At 43.7% G+C, this 26,750-nt stretch overlaps 1 protein-coding gene across 1 annotated transcript in view; it reads left to right on the top strand.

Annotated features, from left to right (window-relative positions):
• Positions 1–26,750, top strand: part of LOC133609344 (partitioning defective 3 homolog) — a 963,929-nt gene that overhangs the window by 78,486 nt on the left and 858,693 nt on the right. The window contains exon 2 of the mRNA XM_061964873.2: positions 21,020–21,121. Coding sequence (XP_061820857.1) covers positions 21,020–21,121 — 102 coding nt within the window. The remainder of the gene's footprint in view (positions 1–21,019; positions 21,122–26,750) is intronic.

The following is a 26,750-nucleotide window of genomic DNA, read 5'->3' as shown; positions in this document are numbered from 1 at the left end:
CCTCCCGAGGGAGGCGTTCGGGTGGCATCCTGACCAGATGCCCGAACCACCTCATCTGGCTCCTCTCCATGTGGAGGAGCAGCGGCTTTACTTTGAGCTCCCCCCGGATGACAGAGCTTCTCACCCTATCTCTAAGGGAGAGCCCCGCCACCCGGCGGAGGAAACTCATTTCGGCCGCCTGTACCCGTGATCTTGTCCTTTCGGTCATAACCCAAAGCTCATGACCATAGGTGAGGATGGGAACGTAGATCGACCGGTAAATTGAGAGCTTTGCCTTCCGGCTCAGCTCCTCCTTCACCACAACGGATCGATACAGCGTCCGCATTACTGAAGATGCCGCACCGATCCGCCTGTCGATCTCACGATCCTCTTTTCCCTCACTCGTGAACAAGACTCCTAGGTACTTGAACTCCTCCACTTGGGGCAAGATCTCCTCCCCAACCCGGAGATGGCACTCCACCCTTTTCCGGGCGAGAACCATGGACTCGGACTTGGAGGTGCTGATTCTCATCCCAGTCGCTTCACACTCGGCTGCGAACCGATCCAGTGAGAGCTGAAGATCCTGGCCAGATGAAGCCATCAGGACCACATCATCTGCAAAAAGCAGAGACCTAGTCCTGCAGCCACCAAACCGGATCCCCTCAACGCCTTGACTGCGCCTAGAAATTCTGTCCATAAAAGTTATGAACAGAATGGGTGACAAAGGGCAGCCTTGGCGAAGTCCAACCCTCACTGGAAACGTGTCCGACTTACTGCCGGCAATGCGGACCAAGCTCTGACACTGATCGTACAGGGAGTGGACCGCCACAATCAGACAGTCCGATACCCCATACTCTCTGAGCACTCCCCACAGGACCTCCCGAGGGACACGGTCGAATGCCTTCTCCAAGTCCACAAAGCACATGTAGACTGGTTGGGCAAACTCCCATGCACCCTCAAGGACCCTGCCCAGAGTATAGAGCTGGTCCACAGTTCCACGACCAGGACGAAAACCACACTGTTCCTCCTGAATCCGAGGTTCGACTATCCGGCGTAGCCTCCTCTCCAGTACACCTGAATAGACCTTACCGGGAAGGCTGAGGAGTGTGATCCCACGATAGTTAGAACACACCCTCCGGTTCCCCTTCTTAAAGAGAGGAACCACCACCCCGGTCTGCCAATCCAGAGGTACCGCCCCCGATGTCCACGCGATTGCTGCAGAATGTGAGCTATAACAGGATAATGCATACATTTATCATTTGTTTTCAAAACGCTTACAAAAAAGTGGGACCCTCAAAAATGTACCGTGAGACCCCATTTTTAAGACTTGGGGACCCCATTTTGAAAATTCCTAGCACCAACACTGCACGGGCATTCAATTTGTTTAAAGTGGCATTAAATGAGCGTGGTCGGCGCGCCTCCTGCAGGAATGGGGTGTGCATGGCCCGGCCTCGAAGCCAGCGGCGGGTGAGTGGATTGCCCAGCTGGGGCTGATTATCTACCGTATTTTCCGCACCATAAGGCGCCCTGGGTTATAAGCCGCGCCTTCAATGAACGGCATATTTCAAAACTTTGTCCACCTATAAGCCGCCCCGTGTTGTAAGCCGCATCTAACTGCGCTAAAGGAATGTCAAAAAAACAGTCAAATAGGTCAGTCAAACTTTAATAATATATTAAAACCAGCGTGATGTGGGCGCGCATGGAATCGTATATCAACATGGACGAAGCTGCGTGAAAAAAGCCACCCGGCCTCTTCGCGTAAACTTAAACTTACCTTAACCACTCGCTCATCTTTTCTTCATCCATCCCTTCGAGTTAGCTTTTATGATGACGCCGGCTGGAAAGGTCTCTTTTGGCAAGGTCTTCCTTTTGAATATCACCATGGGTGGAAGTTTCTGGCCATTAGCATGGCAAGCTAGAACCACAGTGAAGGATGACTTCTCATTCCCTGTGGTGCGAATATTCACCGTACGTGCTCCCGTTGTATCCACAGTGCGGTTCACAGGAATATCAGTTGCTGTGAAATAGTAATCCGTGTGCGGATGGAGAGATTGCGTCTTTTCATGAACCGGATCCCTGACGCTTAGTAGGAGCCATTTTGTGGTCTTTACAGATGTAAACACACAAAGGAAATGATAATATCCGCGCGCTTTTTCTTCTTCTACGCGGGCGGGTGGTTGCTCACAGTAGAAGAAGAAGCGCTTCCTGTTCTATGGGGGCGGGTGCTTACCTTGGCGGTTGCTTGCGTAGAAGAAGAAGCGCTTCCTGTTCTACCGGGAAAAAAGATGGCGGCTGTTTACCGAAGTTGCGAGACCGAAACTTTATGAAAATGAATCTTAATATTTATCCATATATAAAGCGCACCGGGTTATAAGGCGCACTGTCAGCTTTTGAGAAAATTTGTGGTTTTTAGGTGCGCCTTATAGTGCGGAAAATACGGTAATCACCTGTCGCCCTTATTAGCAGCAGCCGGGCCGAGACATGTGGTTGGAGTTGGAGTTGGAGCCAAGAGCAGAGACACGCTGGACTGAAAAGTCTTGAATATATATTGCTGGGAAGCAAACCATACTTGTGTATGACAAATAAAAGACTTGCTCCAACCTCGAGGAGATCTGTCGGCACCAGGAGAACCCTCACAGCAGAGAGACTTCCACAATGAGATTTTCTGATACCTCCAGAAACTGCTAGATTCAAGGCAAGGCGATCCAACTCGGATCCTGTGCGAATGCAACTTCTACCTTGGCCAACGCTCAACCTGAGTCAGTCTTTAAAAGTCATTGCCTCGCAACATAAAAACATATACAACGGGTATCAAATTGTTGCCCCTTTTTGATGCAATACGACCTAACTGGGTCAAGATTTCCTATTTAAGATTTTCCATGATTCTTCCTGCAAACACGTACGATGGCACCAGGTATCATTTTACTGCGTGACTCACTCATAGTCCAACCAGACCTCGTTGATGCTATCTTTAAATGATAACTGACACCTGTAATCGTGCTTTTGTAATGTTTTTATGCTCTCGTGTAACTAACTGAGGAGATAGAAGCATAACGCGGTGTAGTTTGACACTACAATAACAAACAGAATTCTGACAGTCAGTCAAATCCAAGTACCTGGTCTCATCTTTCCGATTGGAAGTGAAGCTCGCAAAATTTGACCCCGACACCTTCTGATCTGGAGTCAGACGCGCTACCGTTGCGCCACGAGGTCCACGGTCTCTCTGCATCTGTGGAACAGGAAGTGTGGTGCGGCACAATACCAGATAATAGGCTTTTGTCTGGCTGGGGTGTGTGACACAAGGACCGGTCTGCATGTCTCCTCACTTTCTATCCTGGATCAGATAAGCTGATACTTGATCAAGACGTGGTAGATGTCATCCCAACTCCTACACTTTTTAGTTCCTCACTCGCTCCAACTTGAACCACACTTGGTAGAATACAAACCCTGGTCAAATTCAGGACTAAGAGAGGCTAGTAGAGATGCGCGGATAGGCAATTATTTCATCCGCAACCGCATCAGAAAGTCGTCAACCATCCGCCATCCACCCGATGTAACATTTGATCAGAACCGCATCCGCCCGCACCCGCCCGTTGTTATATATCTAATATAGACGATGCAAGGCATTAGTGAGGTTATAAAGCTTGTGCCTGTTAAAGAAAGGAGACTGATCCAATGCAGCACAGACATTCGCTTGCCACGCTGTCACGACCCAGACGCACACCAGTGCGCAATCATATGGGAGCCGCGCTGAGCGCACCTCCAAGCGCGTCTCGCTGCCGGCGACGGCCGGGTATGGGCCCGACGCTCCAGCGCCATCCATTTTCAGGGCTAGTTGATTCGGCAGGTTGGTTGTTACACACTCTTTAGCGGGTTCCGACTTCCATGGCCACCGTCCTGCTATCAACCAGGGTGAGCCCCACCCCTTTCGTGAGCGCACTGCGCGCGGAGTGACCCCTGTTACGCGCCCCCGGCAACAGGGGTGGCGGGCAGGTAAACTGCGCGGGCGGAGCGCGCGGAGTGACCCCTGTTACGAGCCCCCGGCCACGGGGGTGGCGGGCAGGTATGCTGCTTACCTGCTGCGCGTGACGCCGGCCGCGGCGAAGGCGGACGAGGCGGGGTGTCGGTGCGGTGGGCGCGGTGGTGACCCTGGACGTGCGTCGGGCCCTTCTCGCGGATCGCCTCAGCTACGGCTCCCGGTGGGGCCCTCTCGGGGGAAGGGGCCTCGGTCCCGGACCCCGGCGAGGCGTCCCTTCTCCGCTCCGTAAAAGTGTCCATCTCTTTTTTTTTTTTCTTCTGTTGTGGCATATGCTGCAGGTGCCTGCTCGTTTTTCGTATGTAGGTAACAACATTTAACTATGTATATATATTTCCCAATTGGTTTAACTGCCACCCGCCTGAATCTATTTAAAATCTAATTTTTTTTTATTTCAACCGCCCGACCCGACCCGCGGATAAAATCTAATTTTTTTTAATTTCATCCGCCCGATCCGCGGATAATCCGCGGATAATCCGCGGACTCCGCGGACTCCGCGGTTGTGCCCGCAAACCGCGCATCTCTAGAGGCTAGGGACGGGTACCCAATTTGGTATTTTGATTGGTGCGTCGGTACTAGCGAGTACCTAAAATCAAACCTCACCAATCTTTGGTAGTTTGTCTGCACGTGACATAGGGCCATACTTGCCAACCTTGAGACCTCCGATTTTGGGAGGTGGGGGGCGGTGGGCGTGGTTAAGAGGGGAGGAGTATATTTACAGCTAGGATTCACCAAGTCAAGTATTTTATATATATATATAAGAAATACTAAGTCAAGTATTTCATATATATATATTAGAGATGCGCGGTTTGCGGACACAACCGCGGAGTCCGCGGATTATCCGCGGATCGGGCGGATGAATTTAAAAAAAATAAGATTTTATCCGCGCGCGGGTCGGGTCGGGCGGATTAATTAGATTTTTTATTATTATTTTTTTTTTTTTTTGCGGGTGGCAGTTAAACCAATTGGGAAATATATATACATAGTTAAATGCTGTTACCCACATACGAAAAACGAGCAGGCACCTGCAGCATATGCCACAACAGAAGAAAAAAAAAAGAAAAGAGATGGACACTTTTACGGAGCGGAGAAGGGACGCCTCGCCGGGGTCCGGGACCGAGGCCCCTTCCCCCGAGAGGGCCCCACCGGGAGCCGTAGCTGAGGCGATCCGCGAGAAGGGCCCGACGCACGTCCAGGGTCACCACCGCGCCCACCGCACCGACACCCCGCCTCGTCCGCCTTCGCCGCGGCCGGCGTCACGCGCAGCAGGTAAGCAGCTTACCTGCCCGCCACCCCCGTGGCCGAGGGCTCGTAACAGGGGTCACTCCGCGCGCTCCGCCCGCGCAGCTTACCTGCCCACCACCCCTGTTGCCGGGAGCGCGTAACAGGGGTCACTCCGCGCGCAGTGCGCTCACGAAAGGGGTGGGGCTCACCCTGGTTGATATAGAGAGCAGGACGGTGGCCATGGAAGTCGGAACCCGCTAAGGAGTGTGTAACAACCCACCTGCCGAATCAACTAGCCCTGAAAATGGATGGCGCTGGAGCGTCGGGCCCATACCCGGCCGTCGCCGGCAGCGAGACGCGCTTGGAGGTGCGCTCAGCGCGGCTCCCATATGATTGCGCACTGGTGTGCGTCTGGGTCGTGACAGCGTGGCGCGCGAAAGTCTGTGCTGCATTGGATCAGTCTCCTTTCTTTAACAGGCAAAAGCTTTATAACCTCAGTGAGGTTATAAAGCTTGCGCACCAAACACGAAGCAAGGCCATGGTGCAGGAGAACAAAGGACTTCTTTCATTTAAGGTTTGTGATAAACCATCAAACTCATTCGTTAAAAGGACTCTATAGTAATATAAAGCAAATTTTTCTGGACATTATCATGCAAGAAAAGTTTATTTTTGGGACCGCGATCACCGCGTAATGATTTTTAAAGGTTGCATTACAAACATTTAACTGTCCCATGTGATCAGCCAGTGCGATTGGAAGTCCATGCTCAATTATTGCCTCCGTAAATAAAACTTCGGCATTTATCACATCCAAAGAATCTGTTTGGGCGACGAAAAACGTTGAAAGTTTTCCACTTGTATCGCTAGCAACGGCATTAGACTTGTGTTTTTTTGTCCCAACGTGGTCTTTTACATCGCTAATTCCTCCGTGTCCGATCGAAAAATCTTGTCTGCACAAGGTGCAATTCGCGTAGTTTTCACCCTTTTTTTTTTTTAATTAATGAAAAAACATATTTTTTATCACTGCAACCGTAACCCTGAATAGGTTGATGAAAACCGTACGAATTACGGGAAAACCGGAGTAGTTGGCAGGCTCACTAATGCCTTGCATCATCTATATTAGATCGGGCGGATGGCGGGCGGGTGCAGTTCTGATCAAACGTTACATCGGGTGGATGGCGGATGGTTGACGACTTTCTGACGCGGTTGCGGATGAAATAAATTGCCTATCCGCGCATCTCTAATATATATATATATAAATAAAAGAAATACTTGAATTTCAGTGTTCATTTATTTACACGTATACACACACATAACACTCATCTACTCATTGTTGAGTTAAGGGTTGAATTGTCCATCCTTGTTCTATTTGTCACTATTTTTCTAACCATGCTGAACGCCCTCACTGATGATGCATTGCTTTGTGGCACGCACAAAAGTGCTTTCATTAAATGCACTAGATGGCAGTATTGTCCTGTTTAAGAGTGTCACAACATTGCTGTTTACGGCAGACGAACTGCTTTACGGTAGACGAAATGCTGTTGTTGTGTGATGTTGTGTGTTGTTGCCGTGCTGGGAGGACGTTAATGAAACTGCCTAACAATAAACCCACATAAGAAACCAAGAACTCGCCCTCCATCATTCTACAGTTATAACGTGATTGGGCAGGTATGCTTGTTTATATTGTGTGCCTGAATTTCGGGAGATTTTCGGGAGAAAATTTGTCCCGGGAGGTTTTCGGGAGAGGCGCTGAATTTCGGGAGTCTCCCGGAAAATCCGGGAGGGTTGGCAAGTATGCATAAGGCTCAAACAAAATGATCACAATTCAGGGTTTTCCCTAAACTGGGAAGATACCTGTGGCGGTGGGGGCGTGGTTATGGGCAAGGTCACCATGACATCATTGAGTAATTTGCATAATTTGTTATATGATGAGTTTCTTTAAAAAAGCTGAAAAATGTAAACAGACATTTTAAAACAAATCTGTTACTATGAATTAGTATTAACATATATATGTTTGGTAACACTTTAGTAGGGGGAACATATTCACCTTTAATTAGTTGTTTATTAAAGTAACAAAGACTTAATTTAGAGTTATTTGGACACTAGGGGAACATGTAAGGGTGAGGGTTAGGGCTAGGGTTCTAGAGATGCGCGGTTTGCGGACACAACCGCGGAGTCCGTGGATTATCCGCGGGTCGGGCGGTTGAAGAAAAAAAAAAAAAAAGATTATATCCGCGGGTCGGGCCGAGCGCGCTTGGAGGTGCGCTCAGCGCGGCTCCCAGATGATTGCGCACTGGTGTGCGTCCGGGCCGTGACAGCGTGGCACGCATTGAATGTCTCTGCTCCATTGGATCAGTCTCCTTTCTTTAACAGGCAAAAGCTTTATAACCTCACTAATGCCTTGCATTGTCTATATTAGATATATAACAACGGGCGGGTGGCGGATGGCGGGCGGGTGCGGTTTTGATTAAATGTTAGTTCGGGTGGATGGCGGATGGTTGACGACTTTTGTGATGCGGTTGCGGATGAAATAATTGCCTATCCGCGCATCTCTATGGGGTTACCAATAAGCAATAATTCTGAGGTTATTGAGGGAAGACTCTTAGTTAATTGCTTACTGGTTGTATAATATGTTACTAATTTGCATCTTAATCAGCAACTAATTAATGGTGAATGTGTTTCCCATACTAAAGTGTTACCATATTTTTTTATCGTTTAGCTATATTTTTATTTGTTACGATGTACTTTGTTGAGATTTTTCCAGACTTAATGAATTTTTTAAAATTAAAAACAAAACAACAACTCTAGTATCTTTTTCAGGTGTTTTTATTGACTGTACTCGTGTTTAGAGACTCTACTTCTGTCCCTCGACATGACGTCACACTTGCTTGGCGCTGATGCTCTAGTTTCACTTCCTCTTTCTCCACTGTCCTCTTAATATTTGCATATTATGTAGATGGCTGTCCGCTGGTATATATGCAATATTTGTAAAAATGACGTCCACATCACAGACATGCTGACAATGCTCCAGACAGTCACAATGTTGTTTTTTGTACGTTCGTTGGTCAAGTTTTTGGTAAATCACATGTCAATAGTGTACCAATAATAGGTTATATATATATCAATTCGTACTGTAACGACCAACTAATGTTAATATTTTCTGTTCTACCATTTTGTACCCCTAGAATCAGTGTAAACTTACAAACCCCGTTTCCATATGAGTTGGGAAATTGTGTTAGATGTAAATATAAACGGAATACAATGATTTGCAAATCCTTTTCAACCCATATTCAATTGACTGCACTACAAAGACAAGATATTTAAAGCTCAAACTCATAAACTTTATTTTTTTTTGCAAATAATAATTGACTTAGAATTTCATAGCTGCAACACGTGCCAAAGTAGTTGGGAAAGGGCATGTTCACCACTGTGTTACACGGCTTTTCCTTTTAACAACACTCAGTAAACGTTTGGGAACTGAGGAGACACATTTTTGAAGCTTCTCAGGTGGAATTCTTTCCCATTCTTGCTTGATGTACAGCTTAAGTTGTTCTACAGTCTCCGTTGTGCTATTTTAGGCTTCATAATGCACCACACATTTTCAATGGGAGACAAGTCTGGACTGCAGGCGGGCCAGTCTAGTACCCGCACTCTTTTACTATGAAGCCACGTTGATGTAACACGTGGCTTGGCATTGTCTTGCTGAAATAAGCAGGGGCGTCCATGGTAACGTTGCTTGGATGGCAACATATGTTGCTCCAAAACCTGTATGTACCTTTCAGCATTAATGGCGCCTTCACAGATGTGTAAGTTACCCATGTCTTGGGTACTAATACACCCCCATACCATCACACATGCTGGCTTTTTACACTTTGCGCCTATAACAATCCGGATGGTTCTTTTCCTCTTTGGTCCGGAGGACACGACGTCCACAGTTTCCAAAAACAATTTGAAATGTGGACTCGTCAGACCTCAGAACACTTTTCCGCTTTGTATCAGTCCATCTTAGATGAGCTCAGGCCCAGCGAAGCCGACGGCGTTTCTGGGTGTTGTTGATAAACGGTTTTGGCCTTGCATAGGAGAGTTTTAACTTGCACTTACAGATGTAGCGACCAACTGTAGTTACTGACGGTGGGTTTCTGAAGTGTTCCTGAGCCCATGTGGTGATATCCTTTACTCACTGATGTCGCTTGTTGATGCAGTACAGCGTGAGGGATGGAAGGTCACGGGCTTAGCTGCTTACGTGCAGTGATTTCTCCAGATTCTCTGAACCCTTTGATGATATTACGGAGCGTAGATGGTGAAATCCCTAAATTCCTTGCAATAGCTGGTTGAGAAAGGTTTTTCTTAAACTGTTCAACAATTTGCTCACGCATTTGTCGACAAAGTGGTGACCCTCGCCCCGTCCTTGTTTGTGAATGACTGAGCATTTCATGGAATCTACATTTATACCCAATCATGGCACCCACCTGTTCCCAATTAGCCTGCACACCTGTGGGATGTTCCAAATAAGTCTTTGATGAGCATTCCTCAACTTTATCAGTATTTATTGCCACCTTTCCCAACTTCTTTGTCACGTGTTGCTGGCGTCAAATTCTAAAGTTAATGATTATTTGCAAAAAAAAAAAAAAGTTTATGAGTTTGAACATCAAATATGTTGTCTTTGTAGCATATTCAACTGAATATGGCTTGAAAATCATTGTATTCCGTTTATATTTACATCTAGCACAATTTCCCAACTCATATGGAAACGGGGTTTGTACAAAATCAGCAGACGATCACATGATTATTTCCCCCAGTTTTTATCCGCCGGATGTTAATATACGTTCACGACACGATCAAAACTCCTCCGGTTTCAATATTTCTTTAACGAGGACTTCTGCTCTCCGGTTTTTTTCATGGCAAAGCGGCCTGCTCGTCAACAAAGCTCCGACATCACTGCAAAAGCATGTCGAATCCAAACAGCGTCTGCTCGTGTTCTTCACCAGTGTGTCTTCGGGATTATGTTTTTTTTGTGGCTGAGCTGCTCTCAAAGAGTAAATCCATCTGAAGAACAGGCCCAGATGATGTCTTTGCCAAACCGACATATGGTGTTTGAATCCCAGCAAGGCGCAAGACATTGAAACAACGTTGAGAACTTGTTGAATTAGGTCCTGACGTTGAGCTACTCAAACGTAACGTTGAAACAACATGCTTGTTGACAATTAACGTTGGGTTCTGACGTTGATTTGACCATTGAAATTTGGTAATTTCCCAACCAATATTCTACAACACAAATACAGCCTCGAAACAACATGCTTTTTGACAACCCATCCATCCATCCATCTTCTTCCGCTTATCCGAGGTCGGGTCGCGGGGGCAGCAGCCTAAGCAGGGAAGCCCAGACTTCCCTCTCCCCAGCCACTTCGTCCAGCTCCTCCCGGGGGATCCCGAGGCGTTCCCAGGCCAGCCGGGAGACATAGTCTTCCCAGCGTGTCCTGGGTCTTCTACCGGTCGGACGTGCCCGAAACACCTTCCTAGGGAGGCATTCGGGTGGCATCCTGACCAGATGCCCGAACCACCTCATCTGGCTCCTCTCCATGTGGAGGAGCAGCGGCTTTACTTTGAGCTCCCCCCGGATGACAGAGCTTCTCACCCTATCTCTAAGGGAGAGCCCCGCCACTCGGCGGAGGAAACTCATTTCGGCCGCTTGTACCTGTGATCTTGTCCTTTCGGTCATAACCCAAAGCTCATGACCATAGGTGAGGATGGGAACGTAGATCGACCGGTAAATTGAGAGCTTTGCCTTCCGGCTCAGCTCCTTCTTCACCACAACGGATCGATACAGCGTCCGCATTACTGAAGACGCCGCACCGATCCGCCTGTCAATCTCACGATCCACTCTTCCCTCACTTGTGAACAAGACTCCGAGGTACTTGAACTCCTCCACTTGGGGCAAGATCTCCTCCCCTACCCGGAGATGGCACTCCACCCTTTTCCGGGAGAGAACCATGGACTCGGACTTGGAGGTGCTGATTCCCATCCCAGTCGCTTCACACTCGGCTGCGAACCGATCCAGCGAGAGCTGAAGATCCTGGCCAGATGAAGCCATCAGGACCACATCATCTGCAAAAAGCAGAGACCTAGTCCTGCAGCCACCAAACCAGATCCCCTCAATGCCTTGACTGCGCCTAGAAATTCTGTCCATAAAAGTTATGAACAGAATGGGTGACAAAGGGCAGCCTTGGCGGAGTCCAACCCTCACTGGAAACGTGTCCGACTTACTACCGGCAATGCGGACCAAGCTCTGACACTGATCATACAGGGAGCGGACTGCCACAATCAGACAGTCCGATACCCCATACTCTCTGAGCACTCCCCACAGGACTTCCCGAGGGACACGGTCGAATGCCTTCTCCAAGTCCACAAAACACATGTAGACTGGTTGGGCAAACTCCCATGCACCCTCAAGGACCCTACCTACCTAGAGTATAGAAAAAAGACCATATATTTTTTTAACCGATTTCCGAACTCTAAATGGGTGAATTTTGGCGAAATAAACGCCTTTCTAATATTCGCTCTCGGAGCGATGACGTCACAACGTGGCGCCACATCGGGAAGCAATCCGTCATTTTCTCAAACACCGAGTCAAATCAGCTCTGTTATTTTCCGTTTTTTCGACTGTTTTCCGTACCTTGGAGACATCATGCCTCGTCGGTGTGTCTTCGGAGGATGTAACAACACGAACAGGGTGCGGATTCAAGTTGCACCAGTGGCCCAAAGATGCCAAAGTGGCAAGAAATTGGACGTTTGTTCCGCACACTTTACCCACGAAAGCTATGCTACGACAGAGATGGCAAGAATGTGTGGATATCCTGCGACACTCAAAGCAGATGCATTTCCAACGATAAAGTCAAAGAAATCTGCCGCCAGACCCCCATTGAATCTGCCGGAGTGTGTGAGCTATTCAGGGACAAAGGACCTCGGTAGCACGGCAAGCAATGGCGGCAGTTTGTTCCCGCAGACGAGCGAGCTAAACCCCCTATCGACCCTAGCTTCCCTGGCCTGCTGACATCAACTCCAAAACTGGACAGATCAGCTTTCTGGAAAAAAGTGCGGATGAGGGTATGTCTACAGAATATATTAATTGATGAAAATTGGACTGTCTGCACTCTCAAAGTGCATGTTGTTGCCAAATGTATTTCATATGCTGTAAACCTAGTTCATAGTTGTTAGTTTCCTTTAATGCCAAACAAACACATACCAATCGTTGGTTAGAAGGCGATCGCCGAATTCGTCCTCGCTTTCTCTCGTGTCGTTTTCGTCGGTTTCGCTTGCATACGGTTCAAACCGATATGGCTCAATAGCTTCAGTTTCTTCTTCAATTTGGTTTTCGCTACCTGCCTCCACACTACAACCATCCGTTTCATTACATTCGTAATCTGTTGAATCGCTTAAGCCGCTGAAATCCGAGTCTGAATCCGAGCTAATGTCGCTATAGCTCGCTGTTCTTTCCGCCATGTTTGTTTGTGTTGGCTTCACTATGTGACGTCACAGGAAAATGGACGGGTGGTTAAAATCAGGCACTTTGAAGCTTTTTTTTAGGGATATTGTGTGATGGGTAAAATTTTGAAAAAAACTTTGAAAAATATAATAAGCCACTGGGAACTGATTTATAATGGTTTTAACCATTCTGAAATCCCCTTTAAATTTGTGGAAAAAAACTTCTTTGGACACCTGACTATTCCGACCTACAGAACTTGTAGCTTTAACTACATTCTGCAAGTTTTGGGATTTGTGGGGATTTTTGCCAAGAACAACATTTATTTGGTCATGGTTGTGTTGGAGAACAGTGTCTGGACTAGGGATGTCCCGATCCAGGTTTTTGCATTTCCGATCCGATACCGATACTGACCGATACCGATACTGACCGATATTGGCCTATCCGAGCATGTATTAAAGTTGAAAGTTATTTAGCCTACTTAGTTGTCAGAATCATGTTGAAAAGGGTTTTAGTACTCTTGATAACAACTAGCCAGCTGAATTAGGGGAGTTTGAATAATACACAATGGTTGGTAACAAGAAACTGACCTGTTTATTCAAGGATAAACACAAAATAGACAAAATGATACATGACAAACAGAAATGGCATCATTGAACTAGGGCTGGGCGATATGGCCTTTTTTTAATATTGCGATATTTTAAGGCCATATTGCGATACACGATATATATCTCGATATTTTGCCTTAGCCTTGAATGAACACTTGATGCATATAATCACAGCAGTATGATGATTCTATGTGTTTTGATTGATTGATTGAGACTTTTATTAGTAGGTTGCACAGTGAAGTACATATTCCGTACAATTGACCACTAAATGGTAACACCCCAATAAGTTTTTCCACTTGTTTAAGTCGGGGTCCACTTAAATTGATTCATGATACAGATATATACTATCAGATATATACTATCATCATAATACAGTCATCACACAAGATAATCACATTGAATTATTTACATTATTTATAATCCAGGGTGTGGAGGGGGGCGCCGGATGTAAGTGTCAAAAAGACAGCCAAAAGAGTTTGATATGAGAATAAATCTAAAGTTAAAATATAGGGTAGAAATGCACCCATTTGCAGGAAATGTAGTCTTGATTTTCAAAATGTTCTTTCAAGGCTTGCATGTCTACATTAAAACATTCTTCTTCATACTGCATTAATATATGCTACTTTTAAACTTTCATGCAGAGATCAAATCACAACTAAAAAAATCACTAATTTTTTCATACGGTGTTGATGTGGAAATTTTTGCCTCAGCATTTTGATGGTGTGGGCGTGTGGCACCGAATGGAGATAAGCGTCTCGACAGACGTTACAATATTTGAACAATATTGACGAAAACTGTTTTCTCTGTCGTGTCCGTGTGTCGAAAATTGTTTTGCGCTTATTTTTTTATTAGATTTTGTGCGTGGCATAGATTTGCTATGCGCAGAGGACGCTTAAAGAGTGCGCAATTGCACAGGCGAGCACCTTAGAGGGAGCGTTGCTTGCACGGCTGCGCTAGCATCACAGCTAACGTGAGCCATGCCGCTACCTCTCTGCTCGGGGTGGACGTATACGTATGTGACGTATGACGTGACGTGTGTAAGAAGGTGCACTTGCTGTCTGTGAGAGGGAGACACAGGAAAGAGTGAGAAGAGCCTGTCATGTAATACCAGCAGCTAAAAGCAACTGCGTGAGAATCCACAGACGTGTGGATGTGTTGAAGGTGTGCTGGAAAATGCGGAACGGAAATTACGGAGCAGCAGAAAAGTGGAATGTATTATTTAAATCGGTGCGTTGGAAAACACGGACCCCTAACGTTAGCCATGCCGCTACCTCGCTCTCTGCTGGGAGAGGACGTATACGTATGTGACGTATGTCGTGACAGTATGTGACGTATGTCGTGACGTGTGTAAGAAGGTGCGCTCGCTGTCTGTGAGAGGGAGACACAGGAAAGAGTGAGAAGAGCCTGTCGTGTAATGCCAGCAGCTAAAAGCAACTGCGTGAGAATTGTGGATGTGTTGAAGGTGTGCTGGAAAATGCGGAACGGAAATTACGGCGCAGCAGAAAAGTGGAATGTATTATTTAAATCGGTGCGTTTGAAAACACGGACCGGAGTTTTTTTTTTTAACTGGATCTGGATCGGCATTTTCCCATGCCTTGCCGATACACAATTTTTGGCAAATATCGGCAGCCGATCCGATCCAAATATCGGATCGGGACATCCCTAGTCTGGACCTACTTAGTATATATTTGTATCTCCTATTCAATTTGCGGTTGACACTGCACAACAGTGTATGTGACGACAACACCTCCTCACCCTGCTCAGTTTCTGGTCCCAGTCATGGATTTACCACATGTTCCTCCCTAATAACATCCAAAAGGGGGGAAATATACTGGAACACGGCAACATTCCCTTTGTGAGTTGGAGCAGTTTTCCTGCCACACCGCAGTGGAGTTAAGTAAAACACAGCCTGAAGGCATCTGACCACAGACCCAAAGATAGCTCAGTTTGGAGGAGAGAGAGAGTGCTGAGGGAAACAAAGAGTGGGAGGTCACAACATAGACCAGGAGCTTCTTTTCCGACATGACCATGGAGGGAATCGTCTTCCAGCTCTTTCCCCCTCTTGTCTGCAAAATGATGTTTATTTCCATTTATATTGTCATCACAATTATTCATTCATTTGAAAACATGAGAATTTATAATACCACCAAAACACAACTTTAAATTTAGTTGAAAAAAAAATGGCATACATTGGTAACAAACCACAATTAAAATGTTAATAGCAATACAAAAACAATAACATTCAGTTTTTCCGTTTTGTTTTCAATTCTGTTTTTTTAAGTTAAAGACAGGAATAATTTTTGGTGATTTAACCCCCAATTCCAACCCTTGATGCTGAGTGCCAAGCAGGGAGGTAATGGCTCCCATTTTTATAGTCTTTGGGGGTTTGAACTCACAACCTACCCATCTCAGGGCACCTTTTACACTTGTCTTACTACCATAGAGTGTGGAATAGAATGTAATAAATGATTGTAATGTAAAAATCCTCACATTCGGACACATTGGACAATTTTGACCAGTCAGACCGGATGGGGCGCACCACGCTTTTATTGTGAAGGGAGGAAGTGCGCTGTGCTGTCGTTCGCAGGTTACCAAATAAGGAGATCATTTGAAGCTGTAAAAAAAGAGAGAAAAAAAGAGCCTCCTAAATTGCGACTGTTGCTTGTACATTGTTGTTACATCGACGATGTCGTTCACAACAACGCGAGCACATGAAATTTTTTGATAGTGTTTTTCAACCTTTTTTTGAGCCAAGGCGCATTTTTTGCGTTGAAAAAATGGGGAGGCACACCACCAGCAGAAATCATTAAAAAACGAAAACTCAGTTGACAGTAAAAAGTCGTCGTCGCAATTGTTGGATATGACTTTAAAGCATAACCAAGCATGCATCACTATAGCTCTTGTCTCAAAGTAGGTGTACTGTCACCACCTGTCACATCACACCCTGACTTATTTGGACTTTTTTGCTGTTTTTATGTGTGTAGTGTTTTACTTCTTGTCTTGCGCTCCTATTTTGGTGGCTTTTTCCTCTTTTTTTGGTATTTTCCTGGAGCAGTTTCATGTCTTCCTTTGAGCGATATTCCCTTTTGTTTTAGCAATCAAGAATATTTCAGTTGTTTTTATCCTTCTTTGTGGGGACATTGTTGATTGTCACGTCATGTTCGGATGTACTTTGTGGACGAAGTCTTTGCTCCACAGTAAGTCTTTGCTGTCGTCCAGCATTCTGTTTTTGTTTACTTTGTAGCCAGTTCACTTTTAGTTTCGTTCTGCATAGCCTTCCTTAAGCTTCAATGCCTTTTCTTAGGGGCACTCACCTTTTGTTTATTTCTGGTTTAAGCATTAGATACCTTTTTGCAATTGTTGGATATGACTTTAAAGCATAACCAAGCATGCATCACTATAGCTCTTGTCTCAAAGTAGGTGTACTGTCACCACCTGTCACATCACACCCTGACTTATTTGGACTTTTTTGCTGTTTTTATGTGTGTAGTGTTTTACTTCTTGTCTTGCGCTCCTATTTTGGTGGCTTTTTCTCTTTTTTTGGTATTTTCCTGGAGCAGTTTCATGTCTTCCTTTGAGCGATATTTCCTGCTTTGTTTTAGCAATCAAGAATATTTCAGTTGTTTTTATCCTTCTTTGTGGGGACATTGTTGATTGTCATGTCATGTTCGGATGTACTTTGTGGACGAAGTCTTTGCTCCACAGTAAGTCTTTGCTGTCGTCCAGCATTCTGTTTTTGTTTACTTTGTAGCCAGTTCAGTTTTAGTTTCGTTCTGCATAGCCTTCCTTAAGCTTCAATGCCTTTTCTTAGGGGCACTCACCTTTTGTTTATTTCTGGTTTAAGCATTAGATACCTTTTTGCAATTGTTGGCTATGACTTTAAAGCATAACCAAGCATGCATCACTATAGCTCTTGTCTCAAAGTAGGTGTACTGTCACCACCTGTCACATCACACCCTGACTTATTTGGACTTTTGTTGCTGTTTTCCTGTGGGTAGTGTTTTACTTCTTGTCTTGCACTCCTATTTTGGTGGCTTTTTCTCTTTTTTTGGTATTTCCTGTAGCAGTTTCATGTCTTCCTTTGAGTGATATTTTCCTGCTTCTACTTTGTTTTAGCAATCAAGAATATTTCAGTTGTGTTTATCTTTCTTTGTGTTGATTGTCATGCCATGTTCGGATGTATCTTTGCTCCACAGTAAGTCTTTGCTGTTGTCCAGCATTCTGTTTTTGTTTACTTTGTAGCCAGTTCAGTTTTAGTTTCGTTCTGCATAGCCTTCCCTAAGCTTCAATGCCTTTTCTTAGGGGCACTCACCTTTTGTTTATTTTTAGTTTAAGTATTAGACACCGTTTTGTAATTGTTGGATATGACTTTAAAGCATAACCAAGCATGCATGACTATAGCTCTTGTCTCAAAGTAGGTGTACTGTCACCACCTGTCACATCACACCCTGACTTATTTGGACTTTTTTGATGTTTTCCTGTGTTTAGTGTTTTACTTCTTGTCTTGCACTCCTGTTTTGGTGGCTTTTTCTCTTTTTTTGGTATCAGTTTTCATGTCTTCCTTTGAGCGATATTTCCCCGCATCTACTTTGTTTTAGCAATCAAGAATATTTCAGTTGTTTTTATCCTTCTTTGTGGAGACATTGTTGCTTGTCATGTCATGTTCGGATGTACATTGTGGACGACGTCTTTGCTCCGCTGTAAGTCTTTGCTGTCGTCCAGCATTCTGTTTTAGTTTACTTTGTAGCCAGTTCAGTTTAAGTTTTGTTCCCCAAGCTTCAATGACTTTTCTTAGGGGCACTCGTCAGCGGCAGTAGCATACCTGCCAACTACTCCGGTTTTCCCGTAATTAGTACGGTTTTCATCAACCTATTCCGGGTTACGGTTGCAGTGATAAAAAATACGGTTTTTCATTAATTAAAAAAAAAAAAGGGTGAAAACTACGCGAATTGCACCTTGTGCAGACAAGTTTTTTCGATCGGACACGGAGGAATTAGCGATGTAAAAGACCACGTTGGGACAAAAAACCACAAGTCTAATGCCGTTGCTAGCGATACAAGTGGAAAACTTTCAACGTTTTTCGTCGCCCAAACAGATTCTTTGGATGTGATAAATGCCGAAGTTTTATTTACGGAGGCAATAATTGAGCATGGACTTCCAATCGCACTGGCTGATCACATGGGACAGTTAAATGTTTGTAATGCAACCTTTAAAAATCATTACGCGGTGATCGCGGTCCCAAAAATAAACTTTTCTTGCATGATAATGTCCAGAAAAACTCAATTTATATTACTATAGAGTCCTTTTAACGAATGAGTTTGATGGTTTATCACAAACCTTAAATGAAAGAAGTCCTTTGTTCTCCTGCACCATGCATGCGCTTTGGCCTTGCTTCGTGTTTGGTGCGCAATCCTGTCGGCTGTATTTCACAGCACGTCTTTGACAACTTGAAGTGGCATAAAACATTTAAAACAAAGGGGTTATAGGAACAATCACTTTCAGTGTTTTATGCCACTTCAAGTTGTCAAAGACGGTATGCTGGTGCCCGACTGCCACAAGTGGAACAAACATTTGAAACAAAGGGGTTATAGGAACAATCACTTTCAGTGTTTTATGCCACTTCAAGTAAACTTATCATAAAGTTACCATATCATTTTTGCAGTATGATCAATCTGATAGAATAAATTTGGATTTTAGCCACAAAAAGGTAATGACACCAATGTTATCTATTGGAATTGTTTAGTACTGTTATACTGTTAAAAGTGTTTATACTATTTATGCTTTCAAGTCCAAGTTGAAGAAATCTTGTTAAATGTTGACAGCATAACTACCAAAATAGAGAAATATGTCCTTAATATTTTTGCAGTGCTATTTCTGTTGAAAAGTTCAAATGATTACATTAGAGATGTGATGTGCCACTTTTCAAGTGTCTGATGGCTTCAATTCATTTTCATTCATTTTTCATATTTTGAATTCTTTTGAAAGGCTTACAAAAAAAACTACATTTGAATTGTAATTCCATGCTATTGACAGGACTATTAATTTGAATGAAGTGAGCTTACCATGTTTACAGTATGATAATTGTGATAGAAATGTGAATTTTAGGCACAGAATATTTGTTTACAATTGAACAAGGCAGTAGATTATACAAGCTTGGACAGAAAGTTAATAATGACACCAATTTTTTTTTTAAATGGAATTGTTTAGTACTGTTTTACCATTTGTTTACTGTAAAAAGTGTTTATACTTTCAATTAACAAATTGACTAACGAAGGCTTCACGGTTCACCTATTAAATATAATAAATCATATTTCATAACAAGTCTGTGTACCAACTGGGTTAGGACCCACATAGTGATGAGATCAGCTGATTCCAACATCTGGCAATGATCATGTGCTATGTCTCTTTAATAACCCTACGTCCATACGTACATTGTGGACTCCGTCTGTGCTCCGCAGTAAGTCTTTGCTGTCGTCCAGCATTCTGTTTTTGTTTACTTTGTAGCCAGTTCAGTTTAAGTTTTGTTCCCCAAGCTTCAATGACTTTTCTTAGGGGCACTCGTCAGCGCCAGTAGGCAGTAGCGCTCCATGCTGTGTACCCTTATAAGATGTCTATGGGTAGAACTACAGGTAAAAGCCAGTAAATTAGAATATTTTGAAAAACTTGATTTATTTCAGTAATTGCATTCAAAAGGTGTAACTTGTACATTATATTTATTCATTGCACACAGACTGATGCATTCAAATGTTTATTTCATTTAATTTTGATGATTTGAAGTGGCAACAAATGAAAATCCAAAATTCCGTGTGTCACAAAATTAGAATATTACTTAAGGCTAATACAAAAAAGGGATTTTTAGAAATGTTGGCCAACTGAAAAGTATGAAAATGAAAAATATGAGCATGTACAATACTCAATACTTGGTTGGAGCTCCTTTTGCCTCAATTACTGCGTTAATGCGGCGTGGCATGGAGTCGATGAGTTTCTGGCACTGCTCAGGTGTTATGAGAGCCCAGGTTGCTCTGATAGTGGCCTTCAACTCTTCTGCGTTTTTGGGTCTGGCATTCTGCATCTTCCTTTTCACAATACCCCACAGATTTTCTATGGGGCTAAGGTCAGGGGAGTTGGCGGGCCAATTTAGAACAGAAATACCATGGTCCGTAAACCAGGCACGGGTAGATTTTGCGCTGTGTGCAGGCGCCAAGTCCTGTTGGAACTTGAAATCTCCATCTCCATAGAGCAGGTCAGCAGCAGGAAGCATGAAGTGCTCTAAAACTTGCTGGTAGACGGCTGCGTTGACCCTGGATCTCAGGAAACAGAGTGGACCGACACCAGCAGATGACATGGCACCCCAAACCATCACTGATGGTGGAAACTTTACACTAGACTTCAGGCAACGTGGATCCTGTGCCTCTCCTGTCTTCCTCCAGACTCTGGGACCTCGATTTCCAAAGGAAATGCAAAATTTGCATGGTTGGGTGATGGTTTGGGGTGCCATGTCATCGACTAACGAAGGCTTCACGGTTCACCTATTAAATATAACAAATCATATTTCATAACAAGTCTGGGTTATGACCCACATAGTGATGAGATCAGCTGATTCCAACATCTGGCAATGATCATGTGCTATGTCTCTTTAATAACCTTATGATGCAAACATCTTATTAAAACAATCTCTCTCCCCCCCGCCCCCAGGACCCCAGCTACTGGGTTCAGGTCCACCGGTTGGAACACCACGACGGAGGAATCCTGGACCTGGGTGACGTGCTGTGCGACGTGGCGGATGACAAAGACCGGGTGAGTTTGGCATTCTTCGATTTGTTTTGTGTTTACTTTTGCACATCAGCATTCTGTGGTCGGAGACTGGAGTGAAAACAGTTTGGCTCCGGTCCAGAATGCATTCCTGTTCTTTCTCTGACGGTAGACGTTACGCAACAGTCGAGCCTACGCTTCTGAACGGTGCACACGTGCTGTGTTGCCGCTCCATTTTGATTGTGTGTGTTGGTGGAGGAGAAGAGTTGACATTTGTCAGAGGCAGCTCCACCCAGCTGTGCTCCTGTCCAGGGTTTAGCCAGAGTCCCGTTCCATGGCTCTCATGGGACCAGTGCCTAAATGCACCGCCTCTTTGAGATTCAATACAAAGTACTATTTGTTTGTCTTTTAAAATGCACATGTTAGCCCCAAGTTGACCACCAGAGGCCGCTGTGTACAAACCTACAAACTACATGCTTTTTTGAGTTGTTCCACTCTAACATTTGTACAGTAAAAGGAAAGGTAACTAATGATTTTCCTCTTTGGGAGGATTTTGCATCTTCCTTTGTGTTGAAACAGTTTGTGTGCACACTGTGTGGGTGTTTGTTTCCTCCTGCGCCTGTTGTGGTAAATCCAGTCCGTCCAGTTTTTCCTATCCGCTCAGGTCCTTGTTTCTCCTTATTTTACCAGCAGTTTGTTCACCGAGGACTTGTACTCTTCACCCATTGCTCTGGTCATGTTCTCAAGAAAGTTGATCTCTGGAATTGTTTACGTGGAAACAACGTCACAGCAGTTTTGACTGAAGGCCGTTACCTGTCAGTCCGACGGTTTGAATCCAAGACGTCTGGCACAGGTTCAACCGTTACAAGACTATGACTCATACACACTGACAAGTCCACCTCGTGCAAGCTGTCAGTTTCAGTTTCTAAAAGGTGTGGGGTTGCAGAGTACAAGTCAACAGTTTTGTGGACTGTCCAGGGTGGATTTGACCCGGTGTTGTCCTCGTGCTGTGGCTGCTTTGTTGCTTTCTGCTGCCATCTGTTGGACAATAGCAGGAAGTGCAGGTTCATGAGACAATTGATAGAATTGGATGTCTTTATGTGCTCGAAGCCTCAATCATTGGTATGTGTTCACCTACAAAACCATTCTGGGTATCACCCCATCTTATCCGTCTTGTCTTTTGAACAAAGAAACAAGCAACAATCTTCGTTCAATGAATGTTCTGCAATTTGTCGATCCCAAAGTAAGAACTGAACTTAGGTTTTTAGCATCGAAGGCTTGGAATAACCCACAATCCAATCTTCAACTTCAAACCCTTGTTAGGTTGAATGAGTTTAAAGCTTCTGTGAAAGGATTGCAGTCTACCTTTGTCTGTATGCACATGTGTCATGTCAGCAAGTTTTAATGTTGTAAATTTGATGTTGTAAACTGTGTACTCTTTGATCTCAATGGGATTTTACCTGGTTGAATAAAGGCTAAATAAAAAAAAATACAAAAAAAATAAGAAACCCAACTAAAAAAACGGAATCATTGAAGTCTAATTGATGTTATTAAATAATTGCATACTTGCCAACCTTGAGACGGGGGCGTGGTTGGGGGCGTGGTTAAGATATATATATATATATAAGAAATACTTGACTTTCAGTGAATTCTAGCTATATATATATATATATAAATACAATAAATACTTGAATTTCAGTGTTCATTTACAAACTACAACTCACAAACACTTTAGAGTTAGGCTCCACCATCAGAATGTGTACTTAAACTTATTAAGATCACATGGATATTATTCAGTGAGTTGATTCACCAAAACTAACCTGTTATACAGGGCGACACAGGATCAAACATTACAGGGAGACAGAACAGGATCAGGGAGACAGAACAGGATCAAACATTACAGGGAGACACAGGATCAAACATTACAGGGAGACAGAACAGGATCAGGGAGACAGAACATGATCAAACATTGCAGGGAGACAGAACAGGATCAAACATTGCAGGGAGACAGAACAGGATCAAACATTACAGGGAGACACAGGATCAAACATTACAGGGAGACAGAACAGGATCAATCATTACAGGGAGACAGAACAGGATCAAAAATTACAGGGAGACAGAACATGATCAAACATTATATGGGAGACGGAACAGGATCAATTATTACAGGGAGACAGAACAGGAGCAAACATTACAGGGAGACAGAACATAATAAATAAAATAAATACTTGAATTTCAGTGTTCATTTACAAACTACAACTCACAAACACTTTAGAGTTAGGCTCCACCATCAGAATGTGTACTTAAACTTATTAAGATCACATGGATATTATTCAGTGAGTTGATTCACCAAAACTAACCTGTTATACAGGAGGAAAAAGCACACAGGACGTTTCAATTGTTCACAGACTGGTCGCGCTCATCAGAATGACAAGACACTTCCGGTCTGCAGGTGATAGCATTCAATTGGGAAGAAACGCCCTACTGCCCCCTACTGACCAATGTGAATACTGATAAATGTGTAATGACAAGCTCCAAAAACGAATTCAAACCACAAAATAAAATAAATAAATCAACACACAAAATGTGACACATTATGGGTGGGTCACATATGCATGTACAGTAGATGGCAGTATTGTCCTGTTTAAAAAGTGTCACAACATTGCTGTTTACGGCAGACGAACTGCTTTACGGTAGACATTGTTGTTGTGTGTTGTCAACACGTCACTCAGGTCCGCCTGAATTTCGGGAGTTTTTCGGGAGAAAATTTGTCCCGGGAGGTTTTCGGGAGAGGCGCTGAATTTCGGGAGTCTCCCGGAAAATCCGGGAGGGTTGGCAATAAGACGTTAACAAAACAGCTTACAGGTTACAAAACTTATTTTTGGTTGCTGACGTATGACACATACGTGCACCAAGTAAGCATAGAGATAGCCTAAAAAAAATATTTTTTTTAATTCCTCAAAAAAACCAAAAAAAAACCCATTTATTTATGTTTTTTATTTTTTATTACCGTATTTTTCGGACTGTAAGTCACAGTTTTTTTCATAGTTTGGCCAGGCTCCAGTGCGACTTATATATGTTTTTTTCCTTCTTTATTATGCATTTTTGGCAGGTGCGACTTATACTCCGAAAAATACGGTAATCAATCCAACAAAACAATACACAACAATACCATAACAATGCAATCCAATTCCAAAAGCAAAGCCGAGCCAGCAACACTCAGAAGTGCAATAAACCGTGCAATTGAGAGGAGACACAAACACCACACAGAACAAACCAAAAGTAGTGAAACAAAAATGAATATTATCAACAACAGTATCAATATTAGTTACAATTTCAACATGGCAGTGATTAAAAATCCCTCATTGACATTATCATTAGACATTTATTAAAAAAAAAACAATAGTGTCACAGTGGCTTACACAAAATTCCATTTTTGAAAATTACTAAAAAAAATGGTGATTCTATGGAGCCCCTAAAGGGACATGGGGGAATTTTATTTTTTTTAATAATTTTATTTTTTATTTTTTTTTAGACATGTATCTTGTGCGCACGAGAAACTTTTTATAAAGTTATTAAAAAAAAAAAAAATGATACCTTTTTTTTTTTTTTAAACATGTATTTTATGCGCAGGAGAAAGTTTCTGGTGCGCACAAGATACATGTCTTTAAAAAAAAAAAAAAAGTTCTACTTTTTTAAAAACAATTTTTTATAACTTTATAAAAAGTTTCTCGTGCGGACGAGATACATGTCTAAAAAAAAATAAAATAAAAAATAAAAAACATTTATAAAGAAAAATAATTCCCCCATGTCCCTTTAGGGGTTCCGTAGGATTCGAATGTGATAAAAAAAAAAACGTTTTTTAGCACCCCTAATTATTAAATACCGTATGATAGTTAGTAAAAATAACAATAAATATTTGACTTACCATTTCAAAGCAAGTTATCCATCAATGTGTACTTACTCAAATCAAATAACCAAATGCATAAGCAATAATATAATGATTATACTTTTATCACAATCACAATCAGAAATACTTTATTAATCCCCAAGGGGAAATTAAAAAAAGCATAATCTCATTCAAGATCAGACAAACATTACAGGGAGACAGAACAGGATCAAACATTGCAGGGAGACAGAACAGGATCAAACATTACAAGGAGACAGAACAGGATCAAACATTACAGGGAGACAGAACAGGACCAAACATTACAGGGGAGACAGAACAGGATCAACATTAAAAGGGAGACAAAATAAGATCGGGGGGGTGAGAAAAAAAATAAAAAAATAAATACACATATATATATATATATATATATATATATATATATATATATATATATATATATATATATATATATTAGAGATGCGCGGATAGGCAATTATTTCATCCGCAACCGCATCAGAAAGTCGTCAACCATCCGCAATCCACCCGATCTAACATTTGATCAGAACCGCATCCGCCCGCCATCCGCCCGTTGTTATATATCTAATATAGACGATGCAAGGCATTAGTGAGGTTATAAAGCTTTTGCCTGTTAAAGAAAGGAGACTGATCCAATGCAGCACAGACATTCGCGTGCCACGCTGTCACGATCCAGACGCACACCAGTGCGCAATCATATGGGAGCCGCGCTGAGCGCACCTCCAAGCGCGTCTCGCTGCCGGCGACGGCCGGGTATGGGCCCGACGCTCCAGCGCCATCCATTTTCAGGGCTAGTTGATTCGGCAGGTGGGTTGCTACACACTCCTTAGCGGGTTCCGACTTCCATGGCCACCGTCCTGCTGTCTATATCAACCAGGGTGAGCCCCACCCCTTTCGTGAGCACACTGCGCGCGGAGTGACCCCTGTTACGCACCCCCGGCAACAGGGGTGGCGGGCATGTAAGCTGCGCGGGCGAAGCGCGCGGAATGACCCCTGTTACGAGCCCCCGGCCACGGGGGTGGCGGGCAGGTAAGCTGCTTACCTGCTGCGCGTGACGAGGCGGGGTGTCGGCGCGGTGGTGACCCTGGACGTGCGTCGGGCCCTTCTCGCGGATCGCCTCAGCTACGGCTCCCGGTGGGGCCCTCTCGGGGGAAGGGGCCTCGGTCCCGGACCCCGGCGAGGGGTCCCTTCTCCGCTCCGTAAAAGTGTCCATCTCTTTTTTTTTTTTTTCTTCTGTTGTGGCATATGCTGCAGGTGCCTGCTCGTTTTTTGTATGTGGGTAACAACATTTAACTATGTATATATATTTCCCAATTGGTTTAACTGCCACCCGCCTGAATCTATTTAAAATCTAATTTTTTTTAATAATTTGAACCACCCGACCCGACCCGCGGATAAAATCTAATTTTTTTTAATTTCATCCGCCCGATCCGCGGATAATCCGCGGACTCCGCGGTTGTGCCCGCAAACCGCGCATCTCTAATATATATATATATATATATATATATATATATATATATATATATATATATATATATATATATATATATATATATATGTGTGTTCTTATATTTACTGTAACATGACTGCCATGTGGCCCTCCCATGAAACAAGTTTCACACCCCTGCCACACATGAACATATTTGTGTGTCTTTTGATAGTTTTCCTCCATCCAGTGTGCAAAGTGTTGATTAGACCCTGGTGTTCCATAAAAACTATTACATTTTTCTTTAATAACTTCAAGTGTTA

Source organism: Nerophis lumbriciformis, linkage group LG07 (assembly GCF_033978685.3).
Source record: "Nerophis lumbriciformis linkage group LG07, RoL_Nlum_v2.1, whole genome shotgun sequence".
Lineage (NCBI taxonomy): Eukaryota > Metazoa > Chordata > Actinopteri > Syngnathiformes > Syngnathidae > Nerophis > Nerophis lumbriciformis.
The sequence above is the reverse complement of the archived record's forward strand: the minus strand, read 5'-3'. Positions and strand labels throughout refer to the sequence as shown.